General features: G+C 44.4%; 1 protein-coding gene across 1 annotated transcript in view; it reads right to left on the bottom strand.

Annotated features, from left to right (window-relative positions):
* SMG1 (SMG1 nonsense mediated mRNA decay associated PI3K related kinase) overlaps positions 1–18,180 on the bottom strand; it is a 120,905-nt gene that overhangs the window by 33,558 nt on the left and 69,167 nt on the right. Inside the window, exons 20-41 of the mRNA XM_077275101.1 lie at positions 17,718–17,917; positions 17,371–17,567; positions 17,113–17,277; positions 16,869–17,023; positions 16,233–16,372; positions 15,849–16,050; positions 14,807–14,916; positions 14,212–14,359; positions 13,915–14,074; positions 13,335–13,455; positions 11,273–11,521; positions 10,882–11,166; positions 10,644–10,788; positions 10,240–10,378; positions 8,622–8,852; positions 7,005–7,182; positions 6,643–6,804; positions 6,095–6,312; positions 5,850–6,004; positions 5,342–5,564; positions 2,722–2,968; positions 2,407–2,636 (exon numbers count right to left, since the gene is read on the bottom strand). Coding sequence (XP_077131216.1) covers positions 2,407–2,636; positions 2,722–2,968; positions 5,342–5,564; positions 5,850–6,004; positions 6,095–6,312; positions 6,643–6,804; positions 7,005–7,182; positions 8,622–8,852; positions 10,240–10,378; positions 10,644–10,788; positions 10,882–11,166; positions 11,273–11,521; positions 13,335–13,455; positions 13,915–14,074; positions 14,212–14,359; positions 14,807–14,916; positions 15,849–16,050; positions 16,233–16,372; positions 16,869–17,023; positions 17,113–17,277; positions 17,371–17,567; positions 17,718–17,917 — 4,060 coding nt within the window. The remainder of the gene's footprint in view (positions 1–2,406; positions 2,637–2,721; positions 2,969–5,341; positions 5,565–5,849; positions 6,005–6,094; positions 6,313–6,642; positions 6,805–7,004; positions 7,183–8,621; positions 8,853–10,239; positions 10,379–10,643; positions 10,789–10,881; positions 11,167–11,272; positions 11,522–13,334; positions 13,456–13,914; positions 14,075–14,211; positions 14,360–14,806; positions 14,917–15,848; positions 16,051–16,232; positions 16,373–16,868; positions 17,024–17,112; positions 17,278–17,370; positions 17,568–17,717; positions 17,918–18,180) is intronic.

Below are 18,180 nucleotides of genomic sequence, written 5' to 3'. Positions count from 1 at the left end.
CCGGCGCGCACAGGCCCGGAGTGACGACTGTGCTGCGTCTGATTAGGGGGGAAAGACCAGCCCCCAGGACCATTTCACGGTTTTAGGGGGCGTTTATTTCAGCATGTGCAGGGAGCATAACTAAAAGAGCCACCTTGTCAGAATGCAGCATTAGTGCTGCACAAGGTGTCTCTTTTAGTTATAAACGCCTTAGGGGGTCAGGTTCCCTTTAAAAGGAATCTGTCAGCAGGTTTTTACTACCTCATCTGAGAGTAGCATAATGTAGGCAAATATACCCTTAAACCAGGAATGTGTCACTTAGTTTACTGGATCCAGCCATTATCACACAGAGTTTTTAGATTTAGCAATGCAGCAGAGCTGAGAAAGCTAACCCCGCCCACACCTGGCTCTCAGTGTACATAGCTGTAGACAGTGAGCTCCATATCACAGAAGGGGGCGGAGTCGGACTTGGGCTTACACACTGCTGTGTCCAGCAAAGATGAGCTAAAACTGGTGTTAAAACTCCATGCAAGTAAACAACAGACAGAGCTTGATAAGAGGCATCACTGAAATAGGGATTTTAACCCCTATCTCCTGCTGTGTTCAGATTACATAGCAAAAATCTGCTGACAGATTCCCTTTAAGGCAGGGATGTCAAACTCAAATACACAGAGGGACAAAATTAAAATCTTGGGACAAAGTCGCAGGCCAATCTTCATATTGAAAGAAAGTCTACAATTGAGGAAATTTTTCCTTATCAAATACAATGATGTGAGAGCAGTAAAAAGCATATGGCCAAATTTAAAAATGTAGTAACAAAGGATAAAGAAAACATGTGAAGTATAAAACCACCAAAAGTGCCCCCCCCAAAAAAAACAAAAAAAAAAAACAGTAAGAAACCACCACAGTACCGATGATCCCCCTCCCGACAAAAAATGGTGACTTCATTACAGTACGATTATCCAACTGTAATCCCCACACAGCCCTCCACACATTATAATGTATCTCATATAGTCCTCCATACAGTATATTGGACCCCAAATATCCTGCATATAGTATAATTGGCCCTGCATACAATATTATGTGCCCACATAGTGCTCCATACAGTATAATGGGACCCCAGATAGTGCTCCATACAATATAAGGGACCTCCATAGTCCTCCATACAGTATAATGGGCCCCACATAGTCCTCCATACAGTATAATTTCCTCACATGCTGCTCCATACAGAATAACGGGGCCTTACACTGCCTTCCATACAGTACAGTGGGTCCTATATACAGAATAATTGCACCCAAATAGTCTTCCATACTGTACAATAGGCCCTAAATATTGTTACATATAGAATAATGGACACCACATTAAAAAAAACAAAACAAAGCTCATCTCTCGGATCCCCAGCTGCTCCAGTTTCGGCAGCGAGCGTTATGAAGCTCTTCACAGCGGGCGCATTGTGATGACGTCATCACGCCCACTGTGCTGAGATGTCAGAGGGTGGTTACACTCCCTCCTCCATCATTGCTTTCAACTGTATCGGCATCCCAGGCCAAATATACTCACTCTGGGGGTGAAATTTCTCACACGGGCCAGAGTTTGATATATACGTTTTAAATGGACAACTCCTGCCCCTCTAATCTCAGGAGTGGAGAGATTTAACTGCACACTGAGCCTTAACAATGAGGAATCAAAGCAACACTAAGTATTGTGCACAGATTCCAATAAGGAGAATAGGTCCCTCACATGATAGTTGTTCAATAATTTTGACAGCTAGCATGTACCTAATGTCAGATCAGACAGACTATGCCTTGACAGCCTTAAGTATACCTGGTGTTGCAGTTTTAAAATTAATAATGTTGGTGGATGGTAGTGTCACAGTGTAGCTAGCCTCACACGTCCAGATCTCATCTCAAGGCAGTCAGTGTGGGGGGAGGGTGGGATCTGACCACACTGTAAGAGGAGATCTGGAAGAGTCCCTAATGATACATAACCCAGCTCTGTTGTGTATCTTCACAGTAACTGCAGAGATCAGTGAGGAGAGGAAGGCGTGGTCTTTTCTCCCCTGCTTGACACACCACGCTTATGATTGGTCAACCTCATGCAGGGGAAGAAGTACACGCCCTCAGAGACAAATCTCTAAACAAACATCTCCGCAAAGGAGAAATTAATAAAAACTGCATTTTTCTCAGCTCTGCAGCCAGTATTCCATAATGTGGCCCAGTTTAACATACTCAAACTGGTGAAACGACCCTTTTAAAAGGTGTTGCAATGCTCGTTACACTAAAAATCAGAGATTGCTTGGCAATGTACCTATTCTTCTGGTGGAAAATCCCCTCTAACAAAGCAGTAATAAACCTAGTTGCAATTTTTTCTTAATCACCTTATAAACTTGTAACAAATTATGAATAGTATGAAAAAGTCAATTCATACCTTTTGTGCTTGTAATGCAGCCTCCCTCTGCTGCCATCTTTTATAAAGACCAAATAGCGGAGTGGCTCCATCTACCCACTGAATAAGACCCGACCGGGTGCCAAGGGGAGTGACAGAATAATGACGGGCGCGGAAGTGAGGAGACTCTTGCCCATTAATGGTGGCAAACATGGTGTTCACAATGGACAGAAACTGCATAATCCTTTCATCAAGATGCAAATCTTCCAAACCTGAAACAAGATACAGTAAGAGGTCAGATCTGCAGGCCAAGTAATGATATGAAGACAGAATAAATAGGCTACAATAGAGACTTACCTTTAAAAAGATAAGGGTAATTTTTCCCATCAGAGCCCAGGAATATAAACTTCTTAGGCTTGGTTTTAGTAGGCAGTATGGTGATGGTGTTGCCCACACTATGAATAGTGATAGTATCCCTATCAGACACTTCTCCTGGCAGAGCGATCTCCGTGTTGGTCATGGAAGATAAACAAGGGCTGATTTCCTCCAGTCGTAGTAAGTAGCTCGCCCGTTTCTGTGCTCTTTGCTGCAAGCTCAGCATGATCTAGAAAAGTAACACAAGCAAACATTAGCTTTTCTTACAATACACCATTATAGGGTTACAAATCGTGAAGACCGACGCAGAACATCTCTGCATTATGTCATAATACCCCCGACTACTAATCAATTCTTCACCAGACCCTCAAGATATTAATCTAATACATTAAATAAATTACAATTTATATGGGACTGATGTGCTAAGCAATTGGAGGAAAGTATTCGGTCCATGTTCTCAAAATTTCACTTTTCACACAACAAAAGGGGCACAGAATGGATGGAAAAAAGCGATGCAGCACACTGCCCGTGGTGCCTCCATAGGGCATACATTAAATGGCAGAAAATGTGTTTACACACTTGTTGGGTAGGAACTTAAAGGGGCTTTCTGCTTTTGACAATCCCTACTTGCAGCAAAGGTCTCTAGATAACAACAGAACACTAAGTGTCCTCCTATTGGGACCACCAGTAGTCCGCGGAAAGACCTGGAAATGTTCACACTTGTATGAGCTCCAGAACAAGGGAAATGAAGTGGATCGCCCCCACGTGTAGGGCAATGGGGTACTCGGTACCGGGTCTTTCTCTCTGGGTTCTGGGGATGTCACGGTGGCCCGGCCCGGTCCATGGCCCTTCTGAGGGGCGTCCAATTAAAGGTGGAGTTTGTCTGGTGTTCGTGACGCCACCTGTGGTATTCGGTCAGGGTGACCGACGCTGCTAGGGGTCCGCTGGGGTGATGGAATGGCAGCTAGATGGTATACCTTCCCACAGGTGAAGTATGTCCCCAGGGCTTCCCAGATGTGTAGGTGGTGATGGTGGACATAGTAAGACGCAATGAATAACGAGGACACAAAGGTTGCAGTCTCTTTACCTTTTACTGAAGACTTCAGCGTCCACAGTCCAGAGTACCGTTCACAGGGCTGGCTGAGTCCGGCCGGTCCGAAGGCACATCCAGAGTTCCCTTAACCAGGTGGAAATCAGTAGCCTTCCTACTAGCGCCTGTGTGTTGTAGTACCTCCCTGCTGAGCACCACAGGATAGTCCTCACAACTGTCGTATCTGTTTCTGATGTTCTCTCTCTGTCCCCCAGATGGTATGGATAGGACAACCCGTATGACGGGGTAGGCCTGGAGCTATTTTATCGGGACCCTAGAGACGCCCCTCTCCCACAATTTGCCTCCGTGTCTTCGTAGGTATTAAGGTCGGGCAGCCAACTTGGAATCAACTGTCCTGCCGGTCTCTGAAGTAATGCGTAGAGCCTATTACTCCCTCGGTGTTCCGGCCACCGGCTACGCGCCTCGGAAGGAGGCTGCCGATCACGGGGCAGGACTCCTCCCGGTATTATCTCCTTTTGCTGTGACTTCGTTGCTCACTCTCCACAATATGCTTCGCTTTGTGTCCTTTCTTAGGATGCTGCCGCAATGGAGTGCAGGCGCAGCTCCGTAACGTTCTATCTCGTGCTTGACCTCTGTCTGTAGCTCAGATGTTCCTCCTCCTTTCCCTGTCTGCCTGACAGGTTCCCTCTGGGTCCAACCCAGGTAGCTCCCGACTCGATGTTATCGGGTCGAAGCCCAGTCTGCTTCTCCCTCACTTCCTATCCAACCCACCAGTTTTACCCATGTGTGAGGAGTGCCCTGATAGAAGCAAGGCTCCCCCTGGTGGACTGGAGTGTGAAGTGTAGTGTGTGACTGTGATACCTGGCAAGGTGAACTCCTTTAGTACCATCAGACGTAATATCACTCCCCCTGGTGGAAGAGCGACATTACTGCAACGACCAGGACTCTGGGGCACTGCAGAAGCGATTCACAATGGGATGTGTGTAACGCAAGGGAAGGAAAGTGCTCCAGAGCGCAAGATGCTCTGGAGGCAACACACAAAGGTTCAAGTCCTTGCTAGGAGAAAACTTTGCAAGTCCAGAGGGTTCAAGGCTTTTATGCCCAACAAAAATGGATGCCAACAAGGCGAAACCCCATAGAGGTCCTGAAAACCCTGGGGAAGCTCTCCTACGGCTTTATGCACTAAACTGAGCTGCCTAGTGTCTGAAGAGAGGGTATGGACAACTGTGGGAGCCAACACTTTACCTACGGTCAGCCTCCTAGCAGGCTATACACTTTCTGCTGTGTCACCCAATGTAGTCAACAAGAAAGGGATTTTACGGCAAGTTTAATAAGTCAACCATAGATTCATCTCGGAAATCGTAGGACACCAGTTTAAAAAGCGTCAGAATTGGGTTTAAATAATGCAACCAGGTAAAGTCTACGCAGAATCATTATCGCCCCATGTCAAAGTGATGCATTTACTACAGTGCAGGGTTTCTAAATGATTACTGCACACATTGCAAGCTAAAAAAATAAAGAAAATGAGAACAAAACGGAATTTCTACATACTTGTTTGAATGGCATCCAGCTATTGCCAGGATTAGCCGGATTGGATGGATTTCTCAGTTTTTCCAAAGCATTTTCAATGCCCTCTCCATAGTTGTCCTGGAACCACTTTTCATGGGGCGTTTCAGCAGGTGCCGACGTGATACTACAGACATGCTCCAGTGCAAAAACGATGGGCTTCATCAGAGCCGTGTGCTTTTCCCGCATGATCGCAATCTTTTCCTCTCTAGTACATAAAAAAAATAAAGTTACAAATATCTGAAGGAAGAACAGCGCTGAAGGGGCATCCTTGAAGAATGCTCATGAATCCAAATAAATGCTGTGAACCACAATATGGCTACAGACATGAATATAATCAGATATATCAGACTCAAGGAGTCAGATACTTAGCGTGCCATGCAGCCAAGATGCAACACGAGGTGCATGTCTGTTCCTCCAATATACCAAGTGCTGTCTACATGAATGCTGCAGTACCAGTAGGTCTACACATCTCCACATTGCCCTAACTTACTTGCGAAGAGTGTTGTTGTTTTGGACTCTCTTCACTTCGTCCTCCAGTTGCTGAATACGTCGCAGGACATACATGTGCTGCTGTAGCAAGACCCCCAACCACAGCTCATCCCAAAGAACGGTGACTCTTCGAAGTTCAGCTACCAACATCTGAACCTGGATAAAACAAAATAACAAAAAAAATCAGAACTGAAAAATGGACAATTCTCACCTTATAATGGAAGGCACTAGCATGATTATACAAACCTGCAGGACCATGGTAGGGCTGGCTGAAGACAACTTATCCACAATTTTACTGTAACAATCTTGCATCATGGTTTGGTCTTCATTAAGACCATTCTTAATCTCATCCCGGTTGCTTTCTTGAGAAGCTGGAAGACTTCCATCGTCACATTCAGCCTCCATCAGCTCATCATCCTGCATGTTACTAAGTAAGGTGGGAATGGCCGATGAAAGCTTAGTTCCTGTATTCAGAAACAATACAAGGTTAACCTGAGTCCACACAAACCTATACTTGGTGGTCCATCATTTATCAACCACTAATCCAGACAGACGTTTCCTATGTGATAGGTGTCTCTTTTTCCTTCCCATTCATAACTGATCTGTCTAACTTCAAATGTACTTTTTTTTTTAGATTCATGGCTTTCATAGTGCTAAATTAATTTTTCGACACTTCTAGCTCTCAGAACATCCTGTTAGGAGATGTTTTGCAGCAGCTGGACAGCCGTAGTTTGGGAGACCACTGCTTTAACATACGAGTACACGTCTCAGATCCAGTATTAGTAGGTACTCACCAGAAGACTGAGACTCGTTACTGAGCGAGATGCTTCCCACTATTGCTGGGTAGAGAATGAGGTGCGGAGAGTCGTGGGCGACTCGGCACAGTAAATTGCAGATACTCTGTCGAACGTAAACTTCAGGGTGATTGAGACGGGAAAAAAGTTGAGGAATTATACCTATGAAAAGAGAGACAGGCATTAGGAGTACATAGGAGTATTGGGATTTTGTATATACTGTACTCTAGTCCCCTGCGATGACGGCAGGTTTGGATGACTTTAGCCTGGGGTGCATGGGGGCTTTACGCCTTTGAAGTAAATGTGCATCATTCGATTTGTATTATGAGTTTTCACTGCAAATTAGACAAGTAGATCAGCACCTCTCCAGGGTGCCGTTGGTGTGGTCTCCAGTCCTTGCTCCAGATACTGTCGGAGTTCTCCAGCGTGTTTCACCAACAGTCTGAGCAGTCGGAGCGTGGCCATGACAATGACATCGTCTGTGCTCTGCTTAGACGAGATGTTTAAGTGCAATCGTGGATCATCTTCATCCAGTGAAACCTATACAACAGAACAGGAATCTTAGAATTACCCATTAGTAATTACATTAAAAAAATCTAAACTCCACAAATATTGGGTTAAATGTAAACAAGTATTTTTGAAACTTTAAATGAGAATTTACAAAATTTAAAGAAAAACCAAGGACAAAATTTGTAATCTAAAAGAGGACAAGACCAACTTATTAACAAGTCTGATTAAAGAGGTTGTCCGCTCTTAGGCTATAAGTCTGCAGTCACTATGTGAACGCTCACAACAATGCACACTGTGAGGATTCTCCGATGCCGGGAGCAGAGGGTGAGTGACCATAAGCATGCGATTTACATACATGCGGTCACGTACTGACTAGTTGGCCTCGCTCAATGCAAGTGTATCGAGCGAGGCCGGACAGTCTAGTCGGAATGTGGCAGTCACATGATGTCCTGCTCCCGACACCAGAGACTCCTAACAGTACGCAGTGTGCACGCTGTTGGGATTCACAATTCTGCAGACATGTAGAAGACCAGACAACCCCTTTAATTGTTTACTAGAATATATTTCATTTTTTGATCTCCGTTGTGTATTGTTCATCTGTAATTACTGAAATTTTATGACTAAACTGACAACTGGGGTTACCCTTCCTTATGGCAATGAGGAGACTCCTTAATTACAAATGTCTCTAAGCAATGGTTCAGCAGTGTTAAAAAAAACAAACAAAACTAAAATGCAGGAGTGGTTCCATTAACCCTAGTAATACACTTACCAGTCGCCGTCATCAGCTCTTTCTGGAGCCAATCTGACCTGATCTGCCATCTTGTGACTGCGGCTCCTGACTGGCCGGAAGTCAGAGGTCACTTTTACAAGCTCTTAATGCAAGTCTATTAGGGCCTTGTTCTGGTTCTCATAGACGTACATTGAAATGTGACTCCCAGATCGTCCAGCAAACGCTGGAGAGATCCAGCAGGTCACAATCAGAAGACGACCGATCGGGCGGTGAAGACGGAGCAGTGAATATGGCAAGTATAAGACTAGGTGCACTAGTGGCACAACTCCAGTGACAGAAAACAAAACAAAAAAGTTTTGAGTGGTGCTTTAATACTATGTAGGGGCACATCCTACTGACCTAGGGGTATTCTCATGCCCATTTGTAAATTTATTCACATATTTCTAGGAAAACCGGAGACCACCACTATAAAACTGAGTTCTTACAGAAGCACAGATGACACTTAAAAAAAAAAAAAAAAAAAGGAAACCTGTTGAGACTGGAGAGGATAACTAGATTCCAATGTATAGATAGATATGAAATACAATAAGTGGAAACATTTGCAGTGGGAATAAATTTAAATTCCCCTTCTGCTGGTGTTTGGTCATCCAATGGGATATCCCCGCAACCGGTCGACAGGCACGTTACCATAAGTGTAAAGCATCAGGCACAGATTTATCAAACTATTCTTTTTACTCACCCGTCCAGCATTAAGCTTTAGAAAGGTGAAGTAAGCGCTGCAAGACAATTTATATAAGCTGAATATCCGGTCCACTACTTTACGCCAAAGCTTGATTAGCCCCTCTGAAGCGGTCTCATCTAGTTCTGCTAGCCAAGGGCAAGTGGCAAGGAGTTGTCTCCAGATGACGTCAACTGTGTCATTTTCATCATTGCCCTCATTCTCTGTGATCTGAAGGGACATATCCTCATCCTAAAACACAAAAATGCAAACAAATCCTTATAAGTAAAATGGTACTTTACAAATCTTAATAGGTGTGTTATATTTACACATGTTCAGCAATTCACTAGGTGCGCCCCAGAGAGAGCACCCGAGGTCAGAGGATAAAATATGGAATCTGCACTTGGCATAAATCAATATTATTAGTCAATAGAAGAACCTTTGTAATATATGTTATCAGAGAAACGTCTCCATTTATGACACTTAACCCCCACCTCCTGAACTCTTCATTAAACTTGTAAAAATAACCAACTCAAATCTGTCTTACCTGACAAAAGACTGACACCATACTGAAGACTAAAGAGAGGAGAGGAGCATAGCCAGACACCAGCACAGAAACACATTGTGCTACGGTTTGCCATCAAGAATATCTGCTTACACCAGAGTAATCCTAGACTCTGATCTCTTCTTCAAACCACATACCCAAGCCCTCTCCACTTGCTGCTGACTGCAAATCAAAAAATATTTCCCGGATCTGCACATTCCTTAATCAAGAACCTGCATAAACTAGTGCAGGTCCTCATCATTTCCCGCCTAGACTACTGCAACCTCCTGCTCTGTGGTCTCCCTTTTAACACTCACACTCCTCCAATCTAGTCTAAACTCTGCTGTGACTAATCCACCTGTCCCCCCGCTATTCCCCGGCCTCTCCCCTCTGTCAATCCCTTCACTGGCTCCCCATTACCCAGAGACTCCAGTACAAAACCCTCACAATGACATACAAAGCCATCCACAACCTGTCTCCTCCATACATCTGTGAGATGGTCTCCCAGGACTTTCCTGCATGCAACCTCCGATCCTCAAAAGATCTCGTTCTCTACTCCACTCTTATCCTCTTCCCACAAACTCATACAAGATGTTTCCCATGCATTTCCCCCCCCCCCATCTCTGGTACTCTCTACTCCAACATATCAGACTCTCGCTTACCATGGAAACCTTCAAAAGGAACCGGAAGACCCACCTCTGCCGACAAGCCTACGGTAACCCTCGTTCCACCACACCACTGCACGACCAGCTCTCCCCTCACCTACTGTATCCTCACCCATCCCATGTAGAATGTGAGCCCTCTCGCGGGCAGGGTCCGCTTTCCTCCTGTACCAGACAGTGACTTGTTTTACAAGATTATTGTACTTTTTTTTATTATGCATATCCTTTTCACATGTAAAGTGCATGGAATAAATGGCGCTATAATAATAAATAATAATTTTTGTCTAGTCAGAATCAGCAGTTTCAGATGATTTTAATTGAATATGTTTAGGCTCCATAACATACCCCCCCTATAATGCACAGTTTTCACCAGATGCCTGAAGCACGTGTCCTATTACACTGTGCTGTGTTCTATAGCAATGTCTGCACATACCTGGATCCCAGCAGGCCGGCACATAGCTTGTCCTAAAATCCCGTAAATCTTTTCTTTATCTTCTTCGGATACATTATCTGGTAAAAGGCTTTGCACCTCTAATTTCTCTCGCTGAAGCAGTTTTACACCTTCACCTTGACTACATACACAAGAAAGAAAGAAACAGGTTACATACAAGTGATGAATGCATTCAATAATGCCAGTTACGGCTTACTCTAAGGGCGCAGTCAGATGGCCCTATAAATCGGAACGCAATGCTTGGACTGGCTGGTGGCTCTCCTGACACGAGCTCATGTATTTCTATGCAGCTGTGACGCTCATTTCAGGAAAGCCGCCAGCCAGTCCGAGCTCTGCACTCGTATCTCACGCTCTTCAATATTTAGATAACAGACCAATTTTCCTACCTAGCATTGTCCACCACCTTTCTTCCCCATCTGTATGCCCAACTAGCCAATGCTGCCCAAGACTTGGCCACTTCGGGAGCTTGCACTGAAGACAAATGATACAGCTGGCCGAGTATGAAATCCGGTTCGCCAACGCCAATGTTCACTGTTACGAAAAAGACAATAAAAGGCATGTTATTCAGACAGAAGTCCAGCTACAAATACATCTATCACAGAAGAAAGGTCAGACCTATCTTACCTGTGGATTCACTCTCAATACGTGGATACTCTTCATCCACGGCATTGACCGGAGGCAGATCAATGAGCGCGAGCACATTTTTGCCCAGAGCAGAGAGATTGGTAATGTTTGCTTGCTGACGTGATCTGTACACTTGCTTCATCTGTCCGGATATTTCTTTCCAATCTGCTTGGATCCATTTGGCCAGCGTCAGGATAGACTTTGCTACGGCATATTCAGCTTTTGCAGATTTACAGAAGGAGATGGCACAGGAGCTCAGCATCTCCATGGCATGAGTAGACTGACCTGCCAACCAAGTCACATGCAATATTATTGATCAGCACAATATAATCCCTATCTGTAGTCCGTACACAGCCCCATTCATGCCGCACATGGTCAATGTCATACTGACCTGCAGCGTACAGGAGTTTAGCCTTTTCAATGTCAAGCTCCGGTCCCCATTTTTCATCCATCTGTCCGTGAAGCGAGAGCTTTTTAAAATTAGCAACTAGATCCTGGGCATTGGTCACCTGCCCAAGCTGGATACTGCAGCACTGGGCAATTAACCTTGCGGCAAGTGTAACATTGCCCCGCTTTCTCGAACATTTAGCAGCCGTTAAACCCAATTCCATCAGATGACTCTTGACGGACATCGTCTGATCTGTAAAGTAACACAAGACAAGGAAGTCTGAGAAACTAAGGGGTATACAGAGGAAACCATATGCAATTATCCATGTACACTGCAATCCGCAACAATAAAGTGACACATTCTGGGGTGACCAGGGCTCTACGGGATCCCAATCCAAGTCTGCTGGATTTGGCTTCATTGACCTTTTTAATAAATACAGATAAAGGCCACCATTCAACGTCTATGACACTAGTGAATGGACGTGACCGTGGATCATTCCCTCACTTCCATAGGCAATAAATAAAGTGACAGGGCGTGAATGCATGATCGACCTTTCATTCAACTTCACCTGGCCGCGGTCTTGCGGGCAAGTTGAATTTGAGAAATGCAAGTCCCCACTTCTGTCGGTAAATGCACAGGTGACAGGTGTTGTTCATAGGACAACCCCTTTAATTGCAAATTTATGATATAAAATTTGCAATTAGTTAATTCTTTATGTGTTTACTTAGTGTCCTCCTAGTGGCAAGCAGCATAACACCCATGGTCCTTTGTCCCCCAATGAGGCGTAGGAGAAATTTGCAATTATTAGGGAAAGTTCACACAGGGCGTTTTTGCTGCGCTTTTTTATGCTAATTTTCAGCTGCTTTTTACAATACCAGCAAAGCCTATGAGATTTCAGAAATGTCATGAACACACATTGTTTTTTTTGTTTGATCAGTATTTTGTGCTTTGCTGCGTTTTTTGGACAGAGTGCATGTCACTTCTTTCAGCGTTTTTTCACCCATCATTATTTGAGGCGTTTTTGCTGCTGAAAATCCAAGGACATTAGCATGGACAAAGAAAAAAAAAAAAACGCACCAAAAACGCACCTAAACCTGGGTTTTTGACAGCTTCTTTCCTGCCAAGATCAGGTTTTGCTGCAACAAAAACACCCTGTGTGAACTTACCCTAAATATACTGATTTATCTGCCAGTATGTAAAAAAAGCTGGAAAATTAAAAGGGTATTCCCATCTCCAAGATCCTGAGCCCAATATGTCGCAGGTGTAATGATAATATTAGCAAATACCTCTAAACAGAAATGTAACCTTGTTCTCCTGATAATTTATGTCGCTTACCCAATGTGCAGGCATTGCAGTAGCTTAGATATCCAAGTTACGACCACTCATATAGTGACAGTTAGTTGCTAGCGGTCGTAATCATGGATACGTGAGATACTGCAATGCCCTGCACATGGAGTAAGCGACATGGGTTATCAGAAGAACTATACTACATTTCTAATTGGAGGTATTATTATTATGCCTACTACATATGGTGATGGGGAACACCCTTTTTTACAAAATACACACAAAAAAAAAAGTGCCTCTAATTATTTACATGCAGCCAACTCTCAAACAATACAAACTATATGATGTAACAGGACAATCCTGATCAACCCATATCCATTAAAATAATCTTAGAAAGATTTTATTATAACCATACGTTTATACTGGACTGTACATGTTTGACCACAGATCCTATGAGTTATTCCCAGGTGATAACATACTGCATTGCCCCATGATGGGACTGTGGGGTAAAGGTGAGCGCTGTACTCTCCGATCTCTGGCGGTCTCATAGATCATGAATGAATCAGAGGTACAGGTGCAGTCACCATCCCATTCCGACAAGAGACTTCAGAGCCCCATTCTCAGGATTCAGAGGTGTCCCAGTGGTCGAACCTCCACTGGTCACGTGGACAGTTTTACAGCGGCAGCAGAAATTTAGGCAAAGTGCTTCTTCATTAAAAGTATAGAAATGAACCATCTAGTTAAGAAGTCATGGCAGAATGTGACCTGCAGCGACTACTACCTTTGAACTTGTCTGCAAGCCGATTCTGGAAGGTGGTGTATCTCAGCGCGTGTATCCACGGTCTGACGTCGTGCTGCTTACATGACCTCAAAGCTTCACTGTATAGCGGTATCAGACAGTCCTGGAGACACAGCAGTGGAGTTAGAGACCGGCAACAACACAATGGACATCAAAAGATTAGTAAATGAACTAATCACTTAGCACAGACGTCAGACAATTCTGTACACCTACTATAGGAAGCACTTTTAGAAGTAAAGGCACGACTTAAGGGGGAACTCAAGAGATATAAAATATTCTAATGGTGAAACCTTCAGAAAACTCTAAGCGGAGATCCATAGAGTGATTTCTAATCCTTACAGAATCTGTAATACTAGAATTGCTCTGCGGTGGTCCCTTTCCCTTTTGGGGCATTACTATTGATTAGCGAATGTGCTGGGATAAGGTGTTATCTGGGCATGCTCAGGTGATAAACGAGTGACTTCGGCGTGCATGAACAATAAGTTTGAGTCCCCGCGGCTGTTAGACACATGCAGGGAATTGAACACAATGACATTAGCACTTCAGTAGTAGCACACCTTACCTCAGTTGAGAGTTTGCTGGACACGGTGCTCTCCAGAGAGGACGCACAGTACAGCTGTAACGTTCCTAAAGCTGGCAGTGACTGGGATATGGTCAGTGTGGAGAGCCTTAGCGGTCCCATAGCTATACGGGCTGTTTGCTTCAAGTGTTTGCTCAGATTTCTGTAATTTAGAGTAAAACATTTTTCTGTGTGTATCAAGAATTCTAAGGTTGAGAAAGTACTTAAGAATATAATGTAAAGCTCTTGGGATATATATATCAAAGATGAAGAGGGAAATGAAGCCCCTGCTTTGCTTACTCAGAGATGGATTGCCACTTCTGCTCCTGGTCTGCTTCACTTAGGGCCAAACTCAAACACACCGAGCTCCGGAGCAGCTGGACCTCGATGCACTTCTGAAGCTCTCTGGGATCAGGACTGAGCATGTTGGGAAGCAACTTCTTCATGTCTAGAAGAAATTAAGATGTGGTGTCCAAATGTCATTACTCACGTAAAAAATTGCTGCTCGATACATGGACAACCTATTGATCTAAAGGGGTTCTCTTGTGTTCAGGAGCGCACAGCTCCTTTGCTTCCCAGGGACAGCGAGCTCCTTCAACCTTGTGCTCCTCGAAAACAGACAATTTACTTCTAAGGTGGCCAGTAACTTTGTAAGGAGCAACACACTACAGAAATATATATCCTGGTAGAAGAAGTAAAGATTTTCTTAAGTGTACCCCTCCAAGTCGCAGCTTATATACCCATGGTCTCCATTTTCCAATGACACATTGTCCATTAGGCATGGCCTACCACTGGCCTGAAACGCGTTGCAACAAATCAGTAACACTTTTGTAAATGTACCAGGCAAGTCATTTAGTTAGGAACTAAATTATCTGCAGAGATTTAAGAATTGTACCTATTTTTTCCTTAAAGCCGCCATTCACAAGGTTCAAGTTCTCCCCGGGCAGTAATTCCAACTGTTCTGCGCATTCCAGAAACTCTCCATACTCAAAGCTGCTTAGGGACCTGTTGAGAAAAAGTTCCATAATAAACTGGAAGTCTAGAAATCGACTCAAGAAGCAAACTCATACTTAACATGGAACGAGGGTATATTGGCGACAGTGTGGCCGTGCTGCATTTATTGAGGAGATAAACCACAAACTTTCTATAGAGAATTCTATTTGCGATTGTTAAGTAGGCCGTCTATTATCAGATCACGGTGTATAACTTAAGTCGGTCACTCCCAAAATGCCTTTTAAACTAACTATACAGTGCTATAGGGGGACTTAGCCCCTACAGAAATCATACTAGCAATGTACCCGTTATTGGTACAGAGATTGGGAAACTAATTTAATGCCTAAGCAAATGAGGGGGTTTCAGTGCACCCTTGATGTTGCCAAGAGCTCGGTGCACTGCTATGCCTCCTCATTTTGCATCATGAGGACTTGTTTCTGATGGACAGTGCTCAGTTCCTAAAGCAAATGCTGCACTGCGTGTGTGCATGCGCATGGACCGAGCCGCCGTCGTGTGCACATAGCTCATTGCACACAGTGGCAAGGTGTGTTCTCCTACCTGGATCCTCACTGCTCTGGTACACCTGGAAGCAGAACATGCCTAACCACTATGTGCATGCCTACTGGCACAGGCAGTGTCAAAACACATGCGCACATGGGGCAGCATTCAATCTAGAAAGCGAGACATCAGACGCAAGGAAAAGTCCTAAAAATGCAGAATGAGGCGGCGTAAGGGTGCACAGTCCTTGGCCACGCCAAGGGTGCAATGAAGGCCCCTCACTTGCACAGGAATCAAGTTGCTTTCTAAAGCACCGTACCAGTAACAGGTACAGTGCAAGTATGATTTTTGCTTTGGCGGACTTGGCCCCTACAATGTATAGTTCATTTAAAAGACATTTTGGAGGTGAGCCACGATGTAATAATAAGAGGCACCAGAGGACTCACTTAATATAATTGAAATCCGTCTTCATGTTAATACAGCTTCCCAATGCTCCTTTCTTCAAGTCGTGCATGCTGTTCTGCCACTCCTGGACTGCAGGCCAGTCAGCGATTGAAATGTAGCATTCGCAGGCCTTATTTCCCAAATAGTTGACCACTTCGGGCAAAGGATCGCTAGGTTTCGTTAGGACAGTTTTACGGGTGTCTCCTGCAAGTCACAAATAGATAGAACCCGTGTTCATCAATTTTACTGGATTGACCAAAAAAACAAGGCCGAGAAGAATAATGAAAAAATATAAAATGCAACAAAGTTTCCTGACTGCAAGCAACCGACAAACCACAAGCAGCCTACAGATGGTAATGCGCTAGATCCAATACGTATACACGTACCGTTCGCATGTTTGGGGCTTGCAGATGTGCTGGTGGAATTCGCCAATTTCAGAACCGTTTTGTCAAATCCTGAAGTGCTGCAGTCGACCCCGGTCATCGCACATAAGTGTTCCTGATATTCCACGGCTGCTTTCTCAAACCTGCCGGGAACAAAACTGGCCATAAATTCATGATACAAAGCAGAAGATTATAAATTGCAGCATATAACAACACACCATCGGGCACATCACCCACTGTAATTGAGCCCCATTTTGGCGAGTAATGCACAAAGTGCTTTTCATCTAAGGCAGCACTATTTTGCCTGAGAATAAATAATGGCATCTAAACATACTGGAAGAGCAACTTCTCCCAAACATCCCAGGAAAGTGCATGTATAATGTGGTCACACAAACGCCTGACAGCATAAGACCTGAACATTGTGTCTCTGCTTGTATAGATTGATCTGCTCCATATAACCAGGATGCTAGTGCATGGAGAGATCAAGTACAAGCAGGCAAATGACTAGTGACAACAAGGAAGAACATCAAATGCAACAAGTGCACTGAGCCAAATATGCTCCCACAATGAGAAGGTGGGATCCAGTTATACCCTTGTTTTTCACCTGATTACCCGATCACATCTGACAGGTTACCGTACCTTCCGTCTGCTTGTAGAGCTACAGAATTAATCCAGGAAAGACTTTTTCCAGCAACAGCGGACGACCACACAGCAAGTCCCTGTATGGCTTCTGGGCACTGAAGTTCACAAAGGGCTTCCACCACCATCATCACCGTCAGCTCAAATTCTGATCCCTTTACAAATATTATCACGCAGTTAGCATTGAGCATACTGTACCTCAATCTGCATCGTATGATTATGCAGATTTGTTTTGTTTTTTTACCTGGGGGGTACTGTTATTCTTCATCTCACACAGCAGGTCAAACCCATGCCTGACCGTTACGGCAGGTTGGCCGGCTAACAACCCCACTCTCATGATGGCGATTCGGATTCGGGTGAGCCAGTCTTGGCACGTTTGTCGGTTAGTATAGAAGAATGTTCTGATAACCTTTAAAGGAGGGAAAAAAATTGTTGCAAAATTTAACAAGTCCTTGCAGCATCTGACGTTGCAAGGCTTAGTAAAGCACACACTCATACATACCTTGGGTGGAGAGGTTAATGCATTGGCACATCCTTCATAGGCATTGTACATCAACTTGTCCAGATTCTCCAAATACTGTAAGAGAAGCACTAGGCGCAACTGATTATTGCCATGTCCTTCGTCATTGTCGGCAGTCGTCCACTGACTCGCATCCTGATCGGGATTAAGAGTGTGAGCGGCTAGGCTTCGGATAATACCTTAAAAACAAAAGGCGAGTCCGTTACAATGTAAAAACAAGAATGACAAGCTTGTGATACATAAATGACTCAAGATAAAACCACAGAATTCCGCAAACATGTATCTCGCATGCACACACAGCTCTTCTTCCATTCACTACCACCACATACCTTCGATCGTCTGGAACGTATCTTGAGCTCTTCCTAGCGGCGTCCGCAACTTGGACAGGACAGTGAATTGAGCCGCTTCCCATACAACCCATTGCCACAGGACGGCCTCCGTCTTCAGCAGGTTGCGAGGAATGAGTGACACTTCTCTCTTATCCAGTCTCTGGCAGCTGTAGAACAACCTCTCCAGCCAGTTATCCTTACTACGAAGAATAAAAGCAGCCATAAACTCACCGGGTGAAAAGTGAGTAAGAATCTGTTTGTATTTGTCAAAATTGAGGACACCAAGAAATGGGCACCGTTGAAGACCGAAGGCACAGTGGGCGACCAAGTAAACTTAGTGCAGCAGATGAAAGACACATCGTGCTTACTTCCCTTCAAAATCGGTAGATGCCCAGCAGTGCCATCAGCTCAGAAGTGGCAGCATCCTGTGGACCCAGTTCCACACATCTACTGTTTGGAGATG

Source organism: Ranitomeya variabilis, chromosome 7 (assembly GCF_051348905.1).
Source record: "Ranitomeya variabilis isolate aRanVar5 chromosome 7, aRanVar5.hap1, whole genome shotgun sequence".
Classification (NCBI taxonomy): Eukaryota; Metazoa; Chordata; class Amphibia; order Anura; family Dendrobatidae; genus Ranitomeya; species Ranitomeya variabilis.
Note: the sequence above shows the minus strand (reverse complement) of the source record. Positions and strands in the feature narration are given on the sequence as shown.